Source organism: Micrasema longulum, unplaced genomic scaffold, assembly GCF_059751315.1.
Source record: "Micrasema longulum isolate JH-2025_06_02 unplaced genomic scaffold, ASM5975131v1 h1tg001845l, whole genome shotgun sequence".
NCBI lineage: Eukaryota > Metazoa > Arthropoda > Insecta > Trichoptera > Brachycentridae > Micrasema > Micrasema longulum.
Window position 1 is genome coordinate 52352 of NW_028279019.1, and position 20897 is coordinate 73248.

The 20897-nt window shown below is 31.0% G+C and overlaps 1 protein-coding gene across 1 annotated transcript in view; it reads right to left on the reverse strand.

Moving 5' to 3' along the window:
* LOC148273753 (uncharacterized) overlaps positions 1-20897 on the reverse strand; it is a gene marked incomplete at its 3' end in the record, with an annotated part of 79989 nt that overhangs the window by 31752 nt on the left and 27340 nt on the right. The window contains exon 3 of the mRNA XM_088238252.1: positions 14789-15013. Coding sequence (XP_088094378.1) covers positions 14789-15013 — 225 coding nt within the window. The remainder of the gene's footprint in view (positions 1-14788; positions 15014-20897) is intronic.

Genomic DNA, 20897 nt, shown 5'->3' on the forward strand with positions numbered 1-20897 from the left:
GATTGACGCGGGAGGAGACGAGAGTTCTGGTTAACCAAAGGGTCTCCCGGAGACATCTAGTAGTGTCCACAAGCTCTTCTTAGGATCGGACGTAGAAAAAGATGAGAAAAAGATGAGGGGAACTATTAGGATTTGATTTTTATTTTCGAATTTCCTTTATCTTTTATACTTTAGAAATTAATTGACGTTTTTTTTTTAAAAGACCACTGCTATTCTTTTTTTTTCATTTTGAGATCCACGCAATACTTGCTATATCGATACCCTAGTTCTGCTGGGAAATAACTCAAAATACCTCGTTTCGAGTAAACTGCATTTGAAAATACATCACAATTACCTCGCTCCAATGTAAAGGTATATTAAAACTCTAACACTGATACTAAATATTGATTAATTTTATTAATATTCAAAGCATTAAGTTTGTGGTCCAACATTTTAATATTATGTTAATAAAATTTGTATAAAACCACTCACCGACTTATCTGTCTACCGGTTTCTACCTTTCTAAACTTAATTTTGATAATGAATTAAATCTAATAAAACAAATTGCTTTAAACAATGGATACACTACAGATTTAGTCAATACTATTTAAAATATAAAACTTTAAAAAAAGTATATTAAACAATTTTTATATCCCATTAACAATAATGATAACAATATAAATAATGAAAATAAATGCAGGCGAATTCTATATATAAATACTGTATCCGCTAATGTATCAATTTTTTACCTAGTAATATCAAACCTGCCTTCTGTACTAATAATAATATTCGTAGATTTTTACTAAATGATAAAGATAAAAATAATGTATTTAATAATTCGGGTGTCTACCAATTAAATTGCAATTCTTGTTCTTCAGTCTACATTGGAAGAACGTCATGAAATTTTGATACTCGTGTTAAAGAACACATGAGATGTCTTAGTAATAATAACTTCTCAGAATTCGCCAACCACATTATAGACTCAAATCATGAATTTAATAAAGATACCGGTGTTGAAGTTTTACACATAAATAATAAAGGACTGAAAGTAAATAATATGGAGATTTTTTACATAAAGAAGGCTTTAAAAAATAATGTCCCATTAATTAATAATCAAGTAACTTTCCAATATAGTCCATCATTCGATATTTCATTGTAATGGTCACCCTACCCTCCCCCTCCCTTTTTCCTCCTTTCTCGATTGTTAATCCTTTTGAAATATTAGCTTCATAAGTCATTAACCCTCGGCGGTGGCGTAGTGAAGCATGTGTCTAACCTGCATGTCGATTTTATATTTTTGCAAATCTACTATGGTGAAGGTGTGTAGTGATATTTGCATGTTGGTGTAGTGTTGTTGTCCTGACGAAGAGACGGGTTACGTCTCGAAACCGGTAGACAGATAAGTCGGTGAGTAGTTTTATACAAATTTTATTAACATAATAGTTATTTATTAACGGACATTGTCCATGTATACAATTTATAGAGCTTAAATATTATTTATTTATTTATTTATTTATTAACGGACATTGTCCATGTATACAATTTATAAGGTTTAAATATTACAATAAAAGAGTAGTTTAAAACATTGAAAGAAAAAAGAAAGAAGCATTGACAAACATAAGGGACATCGAGACAAGATCTGGACTATTTATTTAGTGCTCGTTTAAATCGTTGTAAACTTAAACCAAAAAAGTCCAGATCCTGTCTTGAGTTAACAATACGACAAAGGCGGGTCATTGGAGAATTTAGGCCATAGTTTGTTCTATGCTGATCGATGAACAGTACTTCATTGTTTCTCAATCTACGAGTCGGAATATTGAATTTTACTTGTCCCAGTAATGATGGAACATCGATTATACCATTTAGTATGCCGAACATATATATGGAGTCAATATTAGTTCTACTTTATTGTAGACTAGAAATATTTAACATTGACTCTATTTCAGCATAAGAATAATTATCTCTCTCTAGTCCAAGCATCCACGCTATTTTTTGAAGCAAGCGATGTTGGACTGATTCAATGTGATTTATGCGATTGACATAGAATGGAGACCAGACCACTGAGGCATATTCAAGAAGAGGGCGAACAGTTGAGCAATAAAGAGTTTTGATTGTACGGACATTAGTAAAATCAGAGGATATTCTGTTAATGAAGCCAAGTAATTTCAGTGATTTATTTACTGTATTATCTATATGCTCTTTGTATGTCAGTTTATAGTCCAAAACAACTCCTAAATCTCTGATGGACTTGACTACATCCATTTTGGAGTTTTCTAGGAGGTACTCGAAGGAAATTGGTTGTTTTGTTCTATGAAATGACATTATTTTGCATTTTTTAATATTTAGTTCTAATTTATTGACTTTACACCATCGGTTAAAAGAGTTAATGTCTGATTGAAGAAGAAAACAGTTTCATAAAATTTGAATTATTTTGAAAATTTTACACACACAATATTAGATCAAACAGGTAAGCAATTAATTTACCTATCATACATACGCAGTAATGGTTTATGAAATTTTGATAAAAGTTTTTTGAAATCAAATAAGAAGTAACCCCACTTCTACTTATTTCTACCCAAACTTGTACGTTGTATCGAGAATCTTATTTCTATTGAGAAACAATTTATTGTTTCCCCGTAGAATGTTTCTTGGTTTTCCCCTTACCGGTCGCAACTATGAAAACCGATTTTTGGAGCAATCTACAGAATTCATTAGAAATTCTACCAATTTTTAAACATCTCACTCATAGAATATCATCGTTTGCTAAGAAAAGTAGCATGGATGATTGGCCTCGAGAGGGGAGACTACATTTACGGAGAAATAGAGTCAATGTGAAAAATCTCAAGTCTACAAAAACGTAGAAATAACATTGACTCCATTTTAATGTTAAATTTGCTGAATGACTTAATTGATAAACCATCGTTACTGGAACAAGTGGCATTCAATGTTCCAATCCGCCAGTTGCGAAACAATAATGTACTGTTCCTCGATCAACACAGCACAAACTGTGGCTTGCATGCACCAAGGTCCCGATTGTGTCGTATTGTAAACTCGAGACAAGATCTGGACTTTTTTGGTGTAAATCTTTATAGATTTAAAAATTCACTAAAATAGACCGGATCTTGTCTTGAGGTAGTAATTTTTTTTTGTCCAAGCTTTAATTTTATTTTATTAGTGCCTGTATTTATTATAAGAAATTGTATTTACCATTATTAGAATGGACTGCATAAGTCAAATAAATAAATAAATAAATACTGTATAAAAATAGTTTTATGTATGAAATTTTAAACACTAAATGAATGTTTCTAGTATAGGAGTAACATGTCTATTGATGTATTTATATTTAAAGAACAAGTTTTTTAGTGAACTTGTTGTTATGTTGTTAAAAACAATATCTTCTAACCAACCAAAAAACAGACAGGTCAAAAAAAGAATTCGTCAAAAATTTGTACTAAAAAACAAAATATACATTTAAGAACACAAAATATAAATTTATAGCAGCTGTTTTACAACTAGAACCATCTAAAATCCGGTAAAAACGCGCAGTTTTAAATGCTGTCTTCGGGCGTACGGTACACAAATATATTTTTTTTGAAAGACACAAATTTACCGATATAGACAATTTAATCTGATACGCTGTCTAGAAAAGTAAAAAAAACATCAAAACTGGGACAGCAAAACTTCGATTTTGTCTATTCTAACAAAAAGTCTGACATGCAGTTGTCTTTTTCGCACAGTGTAGGGGAGGCATCTGCAAGACAGGGACAGAAAAAAATCTTCGAATACCTATTTATCAAAACCGAAACACAAAAATGATCATGTATATGTACACACATTTCTAATTTGACCTTAATACAAATATTGATATCAAACTTTCGATAATGTTCATTTAAATATAAACGAGTATATAGGTACTTAAATCTAGCAATAGCAAAGCATTGCCGGGTTCAGCTCGTATTTTATAAATGCATATATCTGTACATTTGTTTTTCAGTTTTTTTTTTAGTTTATGATACTGCCTACACGAAAAGTTTCTAAAACAAATGGGGAAAAATCACTTCTCGTCCCATCGGAAATCAACGTTAATTACTTCTAAAACGACAATCTTTTGTCGAGTGACAACTTTTTGTCTCAGGGGCACTAAACAAAGTGGAAATATTCCGAGTTCTATCTCGTTAAAGACTCCATCAAGATGAACAGTACATATATCACGTTATTGGCACCTGTCCAACGTTACGTAAATATATACATGTATTAAAAAGTCAATATTCGAATGGTTGTCCTCGAAAGACTGAATAACTACTGGATCGATTTACGTGCGGTTTTTAGACGAATGAGCATCTTCAAAAAAAAAACAGGAATATCAAAAACATTATTTACAACTTTATACAAAAAGCTAGACCAAATATTATTTTTCTATTACCATTTTAGGTCAATTCAATGTATACGAGTATTAAAGAGGATTATAGTTTGTATTTTCTCGCGGTAAATACAATTTAAAATTTATGAACCGGATATATTTTTGCTGGATTCTTTAAATTTTGTAACAATTGGTAACATAGAGAGGTGACCAAATTAAATTATTGTACTCTTATTTGTTTATAAATTTGTACAAACCACTTAATTTTTTAAATTTAATTACACTTCAACCGGTTTCGAGGTTACTACCTCATCGTCAGAAATTTAACTAACTTATAATTACACGCGTTGCTATTTATATAATAAAATACTGTATGAAAGAGACAGAAAATTGAAAGAAAGAGAGAGAAAGAAGATAAAATAAATCATCAATTCACGTAAATTTAAAGTTAGAATCAAAGAACATATAATATGTCTGAGTAATATTAATTTTTCAGAATTCGCAAATCATCTTATATCCGAAAACCATGAATTTAATCAAGAAACGTGTGTAGAAATTTTGCATGTCAATAAAAATGGTTTTCGTTTAGATAATTTAGAACGATTAGAAATTAGTAAAGCCATTAATCAAAAACTTCAAAAAATAAATAATCAATTAAATTTAACTTCGAGTCCTCTTTTAAAACTATTCCCGTTATGATTTATTTGATATTCTTTCTCTCTCTTTCTTTCAATTTTCTGTCTCTTTCATACAATATTTTATTATAGAAATAGCAACGCGTGTAATTATAAGTTAGTTAAATTCCTGACGATGAGGTAGTAACCTCGAAACCGGGCGAAGTGTAATTGAATTAAAAAAATTAAGTGGTTTTTACAAATTTATAAACAAATAAGTGTAAAATGTCATACCACAAAGTGAAAAATGTTTTTGGTAACAATAATAAATGATTGTACGAGTATTCTAACTGACTCCTAACCAATAAACAATAAATATTTTTGATTGATAATATTGATTTAAAATCTTTAGCTGACCTCAATACAAATCCAAGCATTTGCATACCCTTTTTTGATATATAATCAATACGAAAGAAAGTGTTTTACGAAATGTGATACCTAGGTCTTTAATTTCTTTTAAAGAAGCAATGACAACGCTGTTGAGTGAATAAGAAAAAGTATGTTTCTTTTTGAACGATTGAATCTAATTATTGGACACTTACCATCATTTTAGAAAATGTTATTTAATTCTCACCAAAGAGAGATACAATTCAGTAAATTACAGCACAGAACATCCAGGCTTGAGAAAAATCACATTTTAATTTTTGTGTTCTCACTGGGAATCGAACCGGAAGCTTTTCGTGAGTAGGTCAAGTGTCTTAGCTACTACACCACGGAGGCCGTTAAATGATTTTATTTTACAATATTTGAGTTTGTCCAAATGTTCATAGACAAAAGACTGGATTTTCACCCCCTTGAGAGTCATTAAGATTAACAAATTACAAGAGGAATGGAGAATACCTTAAATAAGGAAATATGGAAGTCTAGACATTTACAGGGCTTATGACCTCTCAACAGATGGAAGAATTGAAGAAATATGGATGTTCAAACATAGGCAAAATGGTGAATGTTACACAGTGTGTAAAGTTGCCACTTAAACCAGCCAATGACAGGTCATAAGCCCTGCAAATGTCTAGACTTCCATATTCCCTTATTTAAAGTTTGATTTTATTTTATTTTAAAATTTCATTAATAAACCCTTACGGGTTACAGACATTTAACAAAATTTATTTTTACTTTTGAAATTCATATTCTACTGTTAATTATTATATTTAGAATCTTTTGTACATGTTATCTCAGTCTTTTGTTTAGTTTTGTCTGGTAGTTTATTTTATAATATTAGTCTGTCCTTGTCTCATTTTAGAAGGTTATTTATTATGATTTTTATTTTTGGTTGTATATGATGTAATTTGTTTTATTACCCAGCAAATCACGATTGACTGATTGAAAATAGTTAGATCACTATTATTGCACTCTTTTACGAGCGAGAAGATAATTTCAGTCGCATCATAATTAGAAAATGGAAACCTTCATCCAATTATAATATTTATTGTGGCGTTCATAATGGCCTATAATTGGATATTTCCGACAATAATCCACAGTTTCAATAGATTCCCTCAAAGTATGGCTGATTGCTCTCGAAATTTCTACGAATTTGTAAATAAATATGAAAACCAACTCTTTTTTCAGAAGAGAAAAACAAATAAATTAAAAATGAGGATAAAAATGCTGAAGATACGAAAGAAATTCTGGGTCATTACATCTCAATGAACAGTAAATAAAAAAGCTGCCTATTTGATAGATTTATAGAAAGTAAAATCTCTGATAGATATTGAGCATCATAAAATAAGTGTATTTATACGAGTATTTATTTATTTATTAATGTCCTTAGCCAATGTGCACAGATTATTATTATGGATAATTTATACAGCGCCATTTTCGTAATAAAATACCTCAAGGGCGCTTTACATGGTGATTCTATTGTTAAATTAATTGAATTGAAGCTTTTAAATTTGTAATTGAATTAAAACAATTTATTTTGTTCTCACGAGCTACGGATTTATTTAGATGATTTAGAGAACAAGTGGGTTTTAAGTTTTTTCCGAAACATCACTTCACTTTCACAGCCTCGCACCTCTGCTGGGAGAGCATTCCATGCCATAGGGCCTGCGACCGCAAATGCGCGTTCACTAAATTTAGTGCGCTGTTTGCGTAGAGGTATATTATATGCATGTTATGTGAACAAACAAGAATTCATAAAAATGAAAAAAAAGCTAAAGACAGTAAATGAAAACAAAGGTATGGAGAATAAGTCTTACAGAAGCTCAGTTTAGCCATGGCATCCCCTCACACTCTTCTTGACGTTTACAAGAGATCTGTGAAATGCTGGAAGTTTCAGCCCAAGAAACTCCAAGTCAGTAGAAGAGTTAACTAGTCTACACATTCTTGACATTGCGAAATTAAATTCTAAGTAAGATTTGGATGCTTTGACATGCAAAAGATTATTCTTTCTAGTGACACGAGAGAGAACATGAAAGGAGATTGTTTGGAGGATTATTGAATTATATAATGAGACTGGAGGCTTTTGAGATGTGGTTATATTGCAGAATGCTGAAGATGTCTTGGAAAGACCTGATTATGAACTCAGAAGTATTAAATTGATCTAGAACAAGCGGAGAACTCTTAACCACAATAAAAGTTCGTATCTGAGGCATATAATGCGTGCAGAAAAGTAGCACAAGCTTAATTTAATTTCGAAAGGCAATATTAAGGGTCACAGAGGGGCTGGAAGAAGGCAAATGTCCTGTATGCGTAATAAATATATAATAAATAAAATCGGGTTGTGGTCCTGTGGCTAGTGTCTCGGACTCACAAACCAAAGGTCCGTGGTTCGAAACCCACTCTACCCCAACTCGAATCCATTTTCTAATAGTGATTGTTTACAACTCGTTGAAAATGGCCCTCAAAATTAAATATTTGGGTAAATCATAAGAACGCAAATATTTCTTTTTAAAAAAATAAAAAATAAATAATACAAATGAAAATATTGCACTGAAATACCACTTTTTTACAATTTTAAAGTAACAAGGGTCTATGAAATACTGTCGAGTAGAAGAGTTTTTTACTTTTTATTAGAAGCATAAAAAATTGTTTTAAATTTCTAATTTTAAATTCCCGCGAGAACGGTATTTGCATCGCCCCCAATACGTCACGATTCATGTTAATTTTAAACTTTGTTTAAAAAAGATTGATTGCCTTAAAAGTTTTGTAAATGACTCTGAGATTAAAATTAGTAAAGATCCAAAGCAATTTTGGAATTTTGTTAAGAGTAAAAACAAAAATCATGGTTTGCCGCAATCTATGGTTCTTGATGATATTACAGCGGACAATCCCAGTGATATTTGTGAGTTATTTTCAAAGCATTTTGTTACTTCCTTCAATCATTGCACCCCCAACACACAATTACCTTATACAAACATACAAACTGATGATCATGTCAACATATCTTCTATTTCAATTTCAAAAAGGATGATCATTGGTCACATTAAAAGTTTGTCAAATAGTACAAGCGGGGGTAGTGATAACATATCTTCATATTTCATTAAAATGTGTTGTTATGAAATCGCCAAACCATTATTTCTATTATTTCAATTATCATTAAGTGAAGGCATATTTCCTGATATGTGGAAAAGCGCCCTTATAACACCCATATATAAATCTGGTTCAAAAAATGATATAAAAAATTATCGTCCAATCTCAAAATTAACTATTATCAGCAAACTTTTTGAAAAAATAGTCTACAGTCAACTTTATAATGCTGCCAAAAACACTATCATCGAGAACCAACATGGTTTTGTTAAATTTAGATCCGTCACTTCTAATCTTGTTGTATTTTTGGAATCTGTTTTAAAAGCAATGGACGAAAGAACTCAGGTAGACGTAGTGTATACTGATTATTCAAAGGCTTTTGACACTGTTACGCATAGTATATTACTCAATAAATTATGGAATTTGGGTATCCACGGTAATCTACATAGGTGGCTGACGTCTTACCTTAATAATAGACTACAATCAGTAGTCGTAAACGGGTTTAGTTCCGATGTTGTAAATGTACCCTCAGGCGTTCCACAAGGATCGCATTTGGGGCCATTACTATTTATAATTTTTATCAATGACATTGGTAAGTGCTTTAAATTTGCAAATTTTTTACTTTTTGCTGATGACATGAAAATATATTTAAAAATAAAATCTAATTTAGACTGTGTCAAACTCCAAGAAGATCTCGATAGATTAAATTTATATTGTAAACAAAACTTACTAAAATTGAATATTAAAAAATGCTCTTTGCTCACATTTTCAAGGAACAACTTTAAAATCATCCATAATTATTGCCTTGACTATCAAGTACTTACTAAAGTTAATGAGATGCGGGATCTCGGGGTTCTACTTGACAATAAGTTAACGTTTGAGGCACATGTCAACTCAATTGTGAAAAAATCATACCAAATGTTAGGTTTCCTCTTCCGTATAGGGAGAGAATTCAATCATGCGCGCACTCTTAGAACTCTTTACTTCACATTTGTTCGAAGTCAATTAGAATTCGCATCTCCCGCTTGGAGCCCTCAATACAAAAAATACATTAACCGAATTGAATCTATACAATCAAAATTTTTATCGTATTGCAATTTTAGACGGTTGACTCAGAATACAGGTCCAGATGAGTCTATAAACTTACCTAAACTCCAAACTCTCCAAACTCGAAGGAACATGGCTGATGCCATTTTTATGTATAAAACTTTGAATAACATGATAGATTGCCCTAAGATACTGTCACTTATTAATTTTAGAGTCCCAGTAACGCAGACCAGAAACCAATCTCTTTTTAAAATTTCTAAATGTAAAACTAAATCTTTTCAAAATTCATTTGTAAATAGAACCTGCCATATGTGTAATCAAAAATTAAATTGTATTGATATTAATAATATATCTTTAACTTCCTTTAAAAGTGAAATTTCCAAAAATAATTCAAGTTATGATGTTGCGCCTTGAATCCGCAGCCTATATTATGCAGGTGATGTGCAGTTCTGTATGTAGGCACATAATAAATGAACACTGTATGGTCAACTATAGTTGTATTATTTATTGTAATGTGCAACTGTGTGACCAATATTCATTTACATTTCTAGTAATATTATAAGTTTTGTATGATTAGTTATTTTATGTTATGTATAATTTTTATGTGACAACATTTACAATAACAATATTATGTGGAAGCCTCTAATTGGACTTTATGATATGTATTTATGGTATAACTGATTCTTATAAATGTACAAATGTCTGTTGGCTTTCCAATGAAATAAAATAAATAAATAAATAAGATTAAAATTTTTATAAAACATCGTCACAAATCTTCTTCACGAATCGGCTTCAATTTTATCAGCGCATAAACTTTCAATCTCTCTCACTTCTTGATAATATTTTTCAAAACCCTTTTTTTTAATATTTTTATTATATTAAGGCAATCCATCCTAAGAAGAATGATTTTTCAAAACCCTTGCGCTCCATCATATATTGCTGAAAATGTTATTAACCTTTCTGATAATGGTATTTCGCTTTCTTCTCAAGAGATAACACCTTCAATTCCTCGACATATCACACCATTTTTCAGCTATTCTTTTTCCGTTTAAGCTGCAAGGTTTTGGAATGAGCTACCTCTTCATACAAAAAATGTACTTTCTCTGGCCACCTTCAAGAAACACCTGAAACATTATTATCATCATCATCAACGCATGTATTTTTTACATTTTTTTTGCCCCACAACAGGCCAGGATGCCTAATTACAGTGGTGAATTACATCACAGAGCCCAGGCTTGAGAAAAATCACATTTTAGTTTTTGTGTTCTCACCGGGAATCGAACCCAGAACCTTCCATGCGTGAGTCAAGCGTCTTGACCACTACACCACGGAGGCCGCCCTCCCTTTTATATATATTATTATATATTATTATATATCCCCCAGAATCTGAACTCCCTGAATTTTTACTGTTTTTTTTTTAAAGATATATTTTAATCCCTTTTTCTTTCCTTGGTTCCTCTTTCTTTCACCTTCCAAACTCATTATCTGATTCCAAATTCCTCGTCATTTAATATGTATAACATAATGTTCTTTTTCAAAAAGTTAATATGTGTAAGCTTATCTCCAAATTAAAAAACAGCTTTTAGTTTTTTTATTAATTAGGTTATTTTTATTTAAAGCATGTATCTTTTGATAGATATTTTTTTTCTCATAAACTCGTATATTCAAAATTATATAAACTCTTATAAATAAACAACTACAACAGTGCAAGTCACTCTCCAAGCACAAGAGTTAGTCTCTTTTTTGGAGAGTTACAGTGATAACATTTACTAGATGTATAAAAGTGAATCCGTATAATATTTTTAAAAAACATGTACCTTTTATGAAATTTATTTATAAAAAAAATGTAAAATATAATATAAAATAAATATAAAATATATTTTTATTTTTTTATTAAAAAAAAATATAGTTTTTTTAGTACAAAATTTCGACCATTCCTTTTTTTGACCAGTCTATTTTTTGACTGGCTGGAAAACATTGCTTTTAGCAATAAGTTCACCAAACTACTTATTCTTTGTACTTGAAGTTTTAAATAAACAAATCTTAACGTCACAATTATCAATGCCAAACTTGTCGCGTTTTTCTAGGAACATAAGTTTATATAATTTATTTTAAGTTATTTATGAAAACATTTCTCCACAATATCCATTTTGATTTTGTTAAAACAGTTAATTTTTCTGAATCCATTTCATATATTTTTATCGGTATTCGTAATATTTGATATTTCATTATTTTTGGTTTTCATTAAAGCGGTGCGTTTTGAAGAGGATATTTATAAACTTATATGTTTATAAATTTGTATAAACCACTTTAATTTAGAGTTATACTTCGACCGGTTCCGAAATTACTACCACACTGTCAGGAATTAAACTAACTTATAATAACTCGAGTTGCTATTTATATTATAAAATATCCTCAACTCTTCCAATGGACCGTGGATGTTTAAACATGGACAGAATGGCGAATGTTACACAGTGTGTAATGTGGCCACTTAAACCAGCCAATGATAGGTCACAAGCTCTGTAAATGCCTAGACTTCCATATCCCCTTCTCAATAATGTTTTCCCTCTCTGTTGCGATTAATTTAAATAATAAATAATCATTACAATATTTGAGTTTGTCCAAATGTTCGCAGACAAAAGACTGGATTTCAACCCCTCGGGAGTCATTAAGATTAACAAATCACAACAGGGATGGAGAATACTTTAAATAAGGGAATATAGAAGTCTAGGCATTTACAGAAAAAATGTTTTCCCAGCCCTGTGTTCCCTTCTCGAAAACTTTTTCCCTCTCTGTTGAAATAAATATTATAAGTTAGTTTAATTCCTGACGAAGAGGTAGTAACCCCGAAGCCGGTCGATGTATAACTCTAAATTAAAGTGGTTTATAAAAATTTATAAACATATAAGTGTAAAATATCATACGAAAAATGTTTTTAATAACAATAATAGGATATTTATATTTTATTCCATGTAGTATGATTCTATTATGCTCTGTAGTGCAATGCCATGCGCCCGCGGGATTACCATTTTGTAGACGGGACAATGACTGCAGCAGTTGATCCTATTAAGTGATCGTGACCACACAGCCTGCCATGTTAATACCGGTCGCCCGCTATGGGTTATACGTGCTTCACCAGCAAGAGTGCAGTCACCATGTCCAGCAAATGTTCTGTCATTTGACATCATTTACAACGCTAATGGCGTGCGAACAATGTACCGAAGTAATTTCATGTCGAGTTAGGAAGCTACGGTTAGCTAGAGGACTCATCAGGTTAACGAAGTGCACTCATGCACATCATCGAACTCTTATTTACACCAGGTGGTGCATAGGGTACTGCATTGAAAACAAATGGAGCGTATCTCGATCATTACATATCCTATTATATCACATATTCCACTTCGCCTGTTTATCTGAGAGAGCTCTTCCAACCTCTTTCACAACACGGACTATCCCTTCATTCTAGAAACGAGAAAACCATTTTAATACCCTGTCATCGCTCTAATTTTCTTGCCTCCTCTTTCACAGTCGTAGCCGCTTAATTGGTAAATAATTTCTTATATTTCTTACTATAGTATTGAGTGAGTTTCTAGAAAACATATCTCAATTATCGTTTAAATTATTATTTTAAATATATATTCTTTTTCTGTTTATTTCAATGATACTCTTATTTTGTTTTTTTTTAATACTACTATATTTTACTATAATTTTGTTGATTTTAATGAAATCATTATTTTGCTTAATTGGTTATGTGTGATTCTTAATTTATATAATTTATATTTTGAAAAATATTTCTGATTATCTTTTTTGCATTGTATTCTTTTACCTTTTTTTCTAGATTGTTAGTCTATGTCATTATAATTTGATTTAATTAATTTTACTATGTTTTTAGTATGTAGTTGTATTTTATTTCAATTGTAACTTTATGTATTATATAGAAATTTGTTTTCCATTATTGAATGGACTAAATAAATCCATAAATAAATAAGTCTTTTGGGTACCATGCTTGCTACAAGCCGCTTGGCGAAAAACTTGGCAAGCGTACGTAAGTCAAACGTCAGCATCCACATGCTTGCGAACCCGGCAGTTAATCCTGAGCGTCCATTGGTTCAATTCCACAGTATATATATGTAGCTTTTTTTGATCTGTGCACAAACACCGATACCACACCATTTAGAACTGTGGCCGAGCCAATCGCCTGATTTACACGCTTGGGCTTGTTGACGCCTAACACCTTTTAAGTATCGGGCTATTAAAAGGCAAATGCTCTCACATCATCAAGTCCAACTAATAATCCACCGAAGATGCAAATTATTTTGTGATATAAAGTATCATAAACACGTAAATATGTGTAAAGGTGTTTCACCCTCTTTACTTGAGAAACCTACATCTAGAGGTTTAAAAGGGTTCTAGTAATAACCCTCAGTGTATTTCGGCTTTCATTAGGTCAAAAACAAACCTTTGCGAGTACCCCGTCAGTAGTTTTTTTGCATGGTGATGACCAGATGCTTTTCACCAGATCATCGGTGGCCTCCGTGGTGTAGTGGTCAAGACGCTTGACTCACGCACGGAAGGTTCCGGGTTCGATTCCCGGTGAGAACACAAAAATTAAAAAATGTGATTTTTCTCAAGCCTGGTCGTTCTGTAATGTAATTCACCACTGTAATTGGGCCTCCTGGCCTGTTGTAGTGCAAAAAAAAAAGAAATTACTCTTCTTGCGGGCTCACGACCGAAGTTCATTTCGGGGAGCACATTTGGGCAACCGACCGTAGAGCTCTGGGTCTATTGAAGCTGTCTCTGCTCCTAGCCTCGCCGATTCATCAGCTTTCTCGTTACTATAGTGTTCTGATACTAACTGTAGTAGATTAAAAATGTTTCGTAAAGGTAAGATTCGTTCCAGAAGACAGTCGGAAGATTAAGAAACCTCATGGTTTTTTCAGTCCACCAATATCTAAATTGATCAGTAAAACTTAAGCGGTTGGACTTGTTTAGACCGTTCTGAATTATTTTTGTCACAGACTGTAAGATATATTAGTAAAATAAAAGCATAATACTGCACTTCCAAACTTACTTTCCGGATTAAAAAGTTTATAATTTTCGTTATCAAAAGAAATTAAAAGGAGACGCGAGTAAAAAGTAATCCCTGAGGTTTAAAAAAAAGGCAGCATATTAAAACCTGTTGATCCCATGATTTTCATATTTTTTCTCGTTTTTGTCTGCATTGATCCGAATCGATTTATTTATTTTTAAAAACACAAACCTGGCTGACAGAAGCACCGATAGCCATCGTCTTGATCAACGCAGATGCCGTGAACGCAAGGAGAAGATTCGCACTCATTCAAGGCGTGCTGGCATAGTAGTCCGGAAAATCCCCTCTGACAGTCACACCGGAACTGTGTCACGTTTCCGGAACAAGTGGCACCATTTTGACAAGGGGATGAGCTGCAGGGATCTACTTCCTCCTGACAGTTCTTGCCGGTGTAACCTGAAAGTATTAGAACTCGTTAAAATAACGTCAGCCCTCATTATGTAAGCTGAAGTGCGGTTCAAAACGTCAGCAAGACGTGCTATTGACACGCATCATAACAACAAAAAACACTTCTGAAACTCTGACAACCTAATTTATGTATTGGGTGTTAACATCAGTTTTACAATGAATTCGGCTATAATGAATTCTCCTTATTTTTTTTCTCTTTTATTCCCTGGATTAAATGCAAACGAAAGGAGGTGTCAAAAATGCTCACTGTCGTCTACTTTACATTCTTTCTTCAAAAATTTTTTTTCAAATGACACCATTTTCTGGTGATCATTTTCAAATGACCAATTAAAATCATTATTTTTAATTACTTCTTTTCTAAATTATAAAAATGTACTACGTGTTATACTTGTTTGACTGTTTATGCAATGATACACAGCCTCTGTTACTTGAATATTTTTTTTATTTAAACCCTTTATTTATTGTTACTTTGCTGCATACTAATGTTATAATTTCTTATTTAATTTTTCTTCATTATTTCCTTATTTTCTGCCAATTTTATTTCATGTATCTATATTATTTATACTGTGTTTAGGTGCTTTGATTTATTATAAACGTTTTAAGAAATTATTTTATACTTTTTTAAAGGCGTAAGCCATCGAAATAAATAAATAAATTGGAAAAAAAACGGTACTAACTTATTTTTATATCCAATATATTATTTATAACTAAATAAAGTTTGAAAATTATAAAAGAACTGAAAAATACCTCCTTAGTACTTAGATAATACTAAATAAATACACATGTTTAAAGGTAATTAATAAATGTATTTTATATGTTCCTATACATGTATGTATGTAAAAAAAACTGTATGTATATTAAAAAATTTCCCAAAGTAAAGTCTCTAGACTAAGTATGTTACAAAAATTTTGCTATGATAAATGCTACTTAATATAATGAATAAATTTTGTTCTGCAGCACTAAAAAATTAAAAAAAATAATTCCCATAAAACATTTCCTACGACGATGAGGTTATTTATATAAACTTTACAATATTGATTTTGAAGCAAATGTTATGACATGTTTATTTGTCCTATTTTAATGTGTTATTTTATTTACTTTGTAATGATTAATGCGTTTCCATATATGTAAAACACACATTCTAATAAAGTTGTCAAGTAATACTAAGCACGTCAAGGCAAAATAGAGTGTGTGCTTTTACAAAATGCCTCGCCTTTGGCGGCCTCCGTGGTGTAGTGGTCAAGCTTGTCTCACGCACGGAAGGTTCCGGGTTCGAACACAAAAATTAAAATGTGATTTTTCTCAAGCCTGGGTACCCTGTGATGTAATTCACCATTGTAATTAGGCCTACTGGCCTTTTGTGGTGCAAAAAAAAAGTTAAAATATTAACATTTTAAGCCCCAGATTTTTTGTGTTTTTCGAAAGCAATAATTTTTCGTATAATTTTAAGTTCGTTTGAACAACAACTAAAAGAAGATAATTTGTCTCCATTTTTAAATGCAATATCAATATATTTGGACATGCGTTGTAAAACAAGTTTCGCTGGCACGCATACGACAAAATCGAAGGAGAAAATCTAAATAAACACTTATTTTCACAATAATATGATCATATTGTTTAATATTATTTTGGGTATCGTTGTACAAAAATTATTCTGGAGTTTTTCCTGACGGAATTCACAGATCTATGCCGAAATATGGCGTTTATTGGCAAAAAAATTAAAGAACATACCTACAATACAAAAAAAAAACAAAATAAGTGTTTACACGTAAAAATTGCAAGACAATATTTCTAGCAGCTTCACTAGATACAAATTTACCTGTTATATAGCAAATAGTATTTTATGTATCCTATATATACTCTTTAATAATAATAAAAGTTATTTATTATTTTTATTCGCACGTATCGGATATATTTAGTGTAGGGTATTGTTCCAATAGAAAAAACCTTTTAATCTTTTTCAAAGATGGAGAATGGTAATTTTATACATTTATCATTTAGTTTAAAAGATCGCCGTCTACTATAAGACATGGGAGTCCTACACGACATACTTAGTGGACGCCTTGATAGTCCAGCTCTTATGTCGGAGTTATCGTTAAATGTCCCTGGCTACCGCACCCGTCACACGTCGAGCTCTATATTTCATGTGCCAGCAGTTCGTACGAACTATGCCTAGAACTATCTACTTATACGTTTAGCTCGTGAACATAATTTTAACTTTTCCCTGGTTGATCCGTTTGATTGTCTCAAATTAACATTTAACAAACTTTTTTTTCTTATACTAAGTGTCTATAATAAAATTTTATTTTATCTCTAATTTATTATGTTTTTATATTTTTGACACTTGTGCAATAATATTTACACAAATTTTTACCCTCATTCCATTAAAACACCCACTCACCCACCCTCTCACACACTTACACTAACACAAACACACTAGCATGTATTGTACGAGTATTTCTGTGGATATCTGTCATTGATTTCATTCTCTGTATATTTTATTTGTTATATTTTTTACATGTATTACTGTTGATATCCCTTATAAATAAAATCAAATAAAAATGTATACATTTCATAATATTTACAATTTTTTGTTCATTTAGCCCAGCTGTATGAATCAGTATTAACGATTTTCTTGTTATATTACTTTAAAATATTTTATTATTTATTTTGTTTTTTCATTTATTCTTAAATTCTTCAAACTTTCTACTGAATATGTTGTATAATTTTTTTTATACATCTTGTATAATTTTTAGGTGTAATTGTTTTATAAATCTTGAGCAAAAGGAAATTTATGTTTTTTTAAAAAAAATATTAAGCCAAATATGTTAGTTTTATAAATTTTTGTAAAAGGCAAATTTGCCGTTTAAGTTAATAAAATAAAATAAAATAAAAAAAAAAACGAAATAAAAATGAAATTTACAACACTATAAGATCTTTTTTTCAACAGAGATAAAGCTATCGAGAATATGGAAGTCTAGGAATTTACAGAGCTTATGATCTATCGTCAGTTGAGTGATCATATTACATACTGTGTAACATTGACGATTCTGCCAATAAAAAGTTGACTTTCATATTTACGTATGGTATTTTTCGATTCTGTGTTGTACACCTATCTACGTTACATGCTTGGAGAAGGGATTCTGTTCTAAAATGTTCTCTATCTCAGTTGTAATATGTCAATCCTATCAACTCTCTAGAGGGTAAGATCCAGTCCTTGTCTACAAAAAACTCAAAACATTGATCACACTATCAAAATAAGCCAAAGTTTAAAAAATATATATTTGTACGTATCGCATAATCAGCGCTATGATTTTTTAAAGTTTTGTAATTTTTAAGTACTCCGCGTATGACGTCACAAATTCTTTTTGGTGAGTTCTGCTAATTGGTGAATTGGCTTCCCATTAATTAAAAATATATCACAATACTTTATCATTGGTTCATTCGGAAGAACTAGTGACGTCGTTCAAAGGAGTTCATTATTTATTTATTTTTAATTTTCATACATTTTCAAGAAACTTTGCTCAGCAATTGAACACTTTAATTTTTACTACGCGTAAGAAAATCCCTTTGTACTCACTTACTTATTGCACTGAACTCCCTATATTATCTTATAAGTCCACAATATCAAGTTTATTTGTAGCTGCTCGTCAAACTATTATTTACAATTCAATCCCATAAATTAAAAAAAAAAAACTTACTTGTTTATTTTTATTACCTTATACTTGTTTTTTAATTTTTACTAATATATAAAATTGCATTGTAGTATTGGGAAATACGCATTTCATATATACATATTTTTATTTCTTCTTTTTTCGCGATAATATATGCTTGCTTGTTTATTAATTTAACTTAAATTTGTCTTTCTTGCTTACCGTAACACTTTATTTGCTTTACAGAATTTATTTTATTAGCTTATATCTTTGCATTTTTTGTTTTTATTCTCACTGTTATTTTTGCATACCTTTCTTATTATTATTGTTTTTTTTTTACTTTGTAAAACTTTTTATTATATCCTTTCTAACTAATTTCACATCTTTTTTGTGTATATTCTGTTTATTATTTAGTATGTTAGCATGTATTTTATTTTTTGTAAATGCCTTTTGGGCGTTAATGAACAAAATAATAATAAGTTTATGAATCATATTGCCTGTAAGGATTTTAAATTTATTTATCGAGCAGATATGATATAGTCTACATAAGCTTAATTACAACTTTTGAAAAATTACCATGCCTGTAAATTAACTCATTACTAATCCACTGATTTTCATATTAGTGGAATCTAAAAATTGTTTTAAAAATTATTTGTCTTTAATAAACGCCACTATGTGAAACTGAACGGAACTGAATTTAAGTCTTAGTACGTTTAACTATCAAATATTATTTGCATTTATACCATATAATATCCAGCCTTGTAATTATTAATGTATTGGAAATATATTAGCAAACACTTTGTGTGTACATGAATTTATCAACGTGTCATTTACACGAGAATATCCACTTACTGTTATTTGTGAAGCCGAATGCGCACACAAGCACTCAGTTGAAATTGATTGAAACGGTAGCGTTGTTTGAAACACTATAAAAAAAATTCAGTTTAGGACCTAACCCAAGTGTGACATCTTGCTTCGATCAATTTTGGAGAAGTGTTAATAACAAAATGTTTTTGGAATGGAAAATAGTGTTTTTCGTTTGTTTTTTTAGTTTTTCTTCTTGCTGTAAAAACCAAGAGTCTAAAAGTTGTGGTAATGTGACAATTTCGTCTTTAACAAACATACTTTTACCTAAGTGTACAAATTGTTTTCATTTAATAAATGATGCATCATATCAAAGCAATAGAATAATTGAAGGATTACAAAAACACTGTCCAACATATACTCATGAAATTAAAAATACTTCGATAACAGTCCACAAATTCTGTTCTCATAGTTTTGTTACAGCTGAAGATGGAAATTTGGTGGAAAATTTATTTGACAAAAGTCAAAACCATTTTATTCATCCCTTAATAACGCACAACATTGTTATAATTTTACTCAATCAAGATTTTTTAAATTTAACACGTTTTCAAGAATTTTTTGTACGCGCAGGGATATATTCTATCCAAATCAAAGTGAGTTTGTGTAATGCTAACAATTTGACTATTTTAAAAATCAGCGAAAGAATAAATTGTATCAGCGTGTTGAATTCGACACACAATGAGGAACAATCAGTTGACCTAATGGATTCTAACACTTCATTAAAGTCACTGCTTAATCATTACAATTGTTACCACCCACCGACAAAACCGATTTCTGTTAGTATATTCCACTGCCCCCCGTTTGTCATCTTGGATTCTTCGAAAGAGAATGTACTAAATGGAGTCGAAGTTGTTATTTTTCAAGAAATTAATAAAACGATTCCGATCAAGTACACGATTAGAGAAAATAAAGATATGCGATGGACTCAAGTTATGAAGGATTTAGCCAGTGGATATTCAGAATTAGGAGGTTGCTCTTTTTGGTTAACAAGTTTAGAAAAAACTGACGCTACCCCAACGATTTCATTTTGTGAACTGACTACTCTAATGTTTGTACCAAATCCCAGACGGTTAGCTCAGGCTTTTTTGCTACTGAAGCCATATCACCTGGACACGTGGATATTGTGGTTATGGATGCTAGTTTTTGGTGTTTTAATTGCCCTTGTTTTTGCAAAAACTTTAAACCAAATAAAAAAAGAAGAAAATCAGTTGACTAATACCAAAATGAAATTTATTAAGATAAGCTATAGCGTTTGGACAATGTTACGACTCTCTTTTCTAGCTGTGCCGCATACCTTTCCTACTCCGAAAGAATCGCCAATGAGATTTCTGATTATCAGTTGGTTATGGATAAAT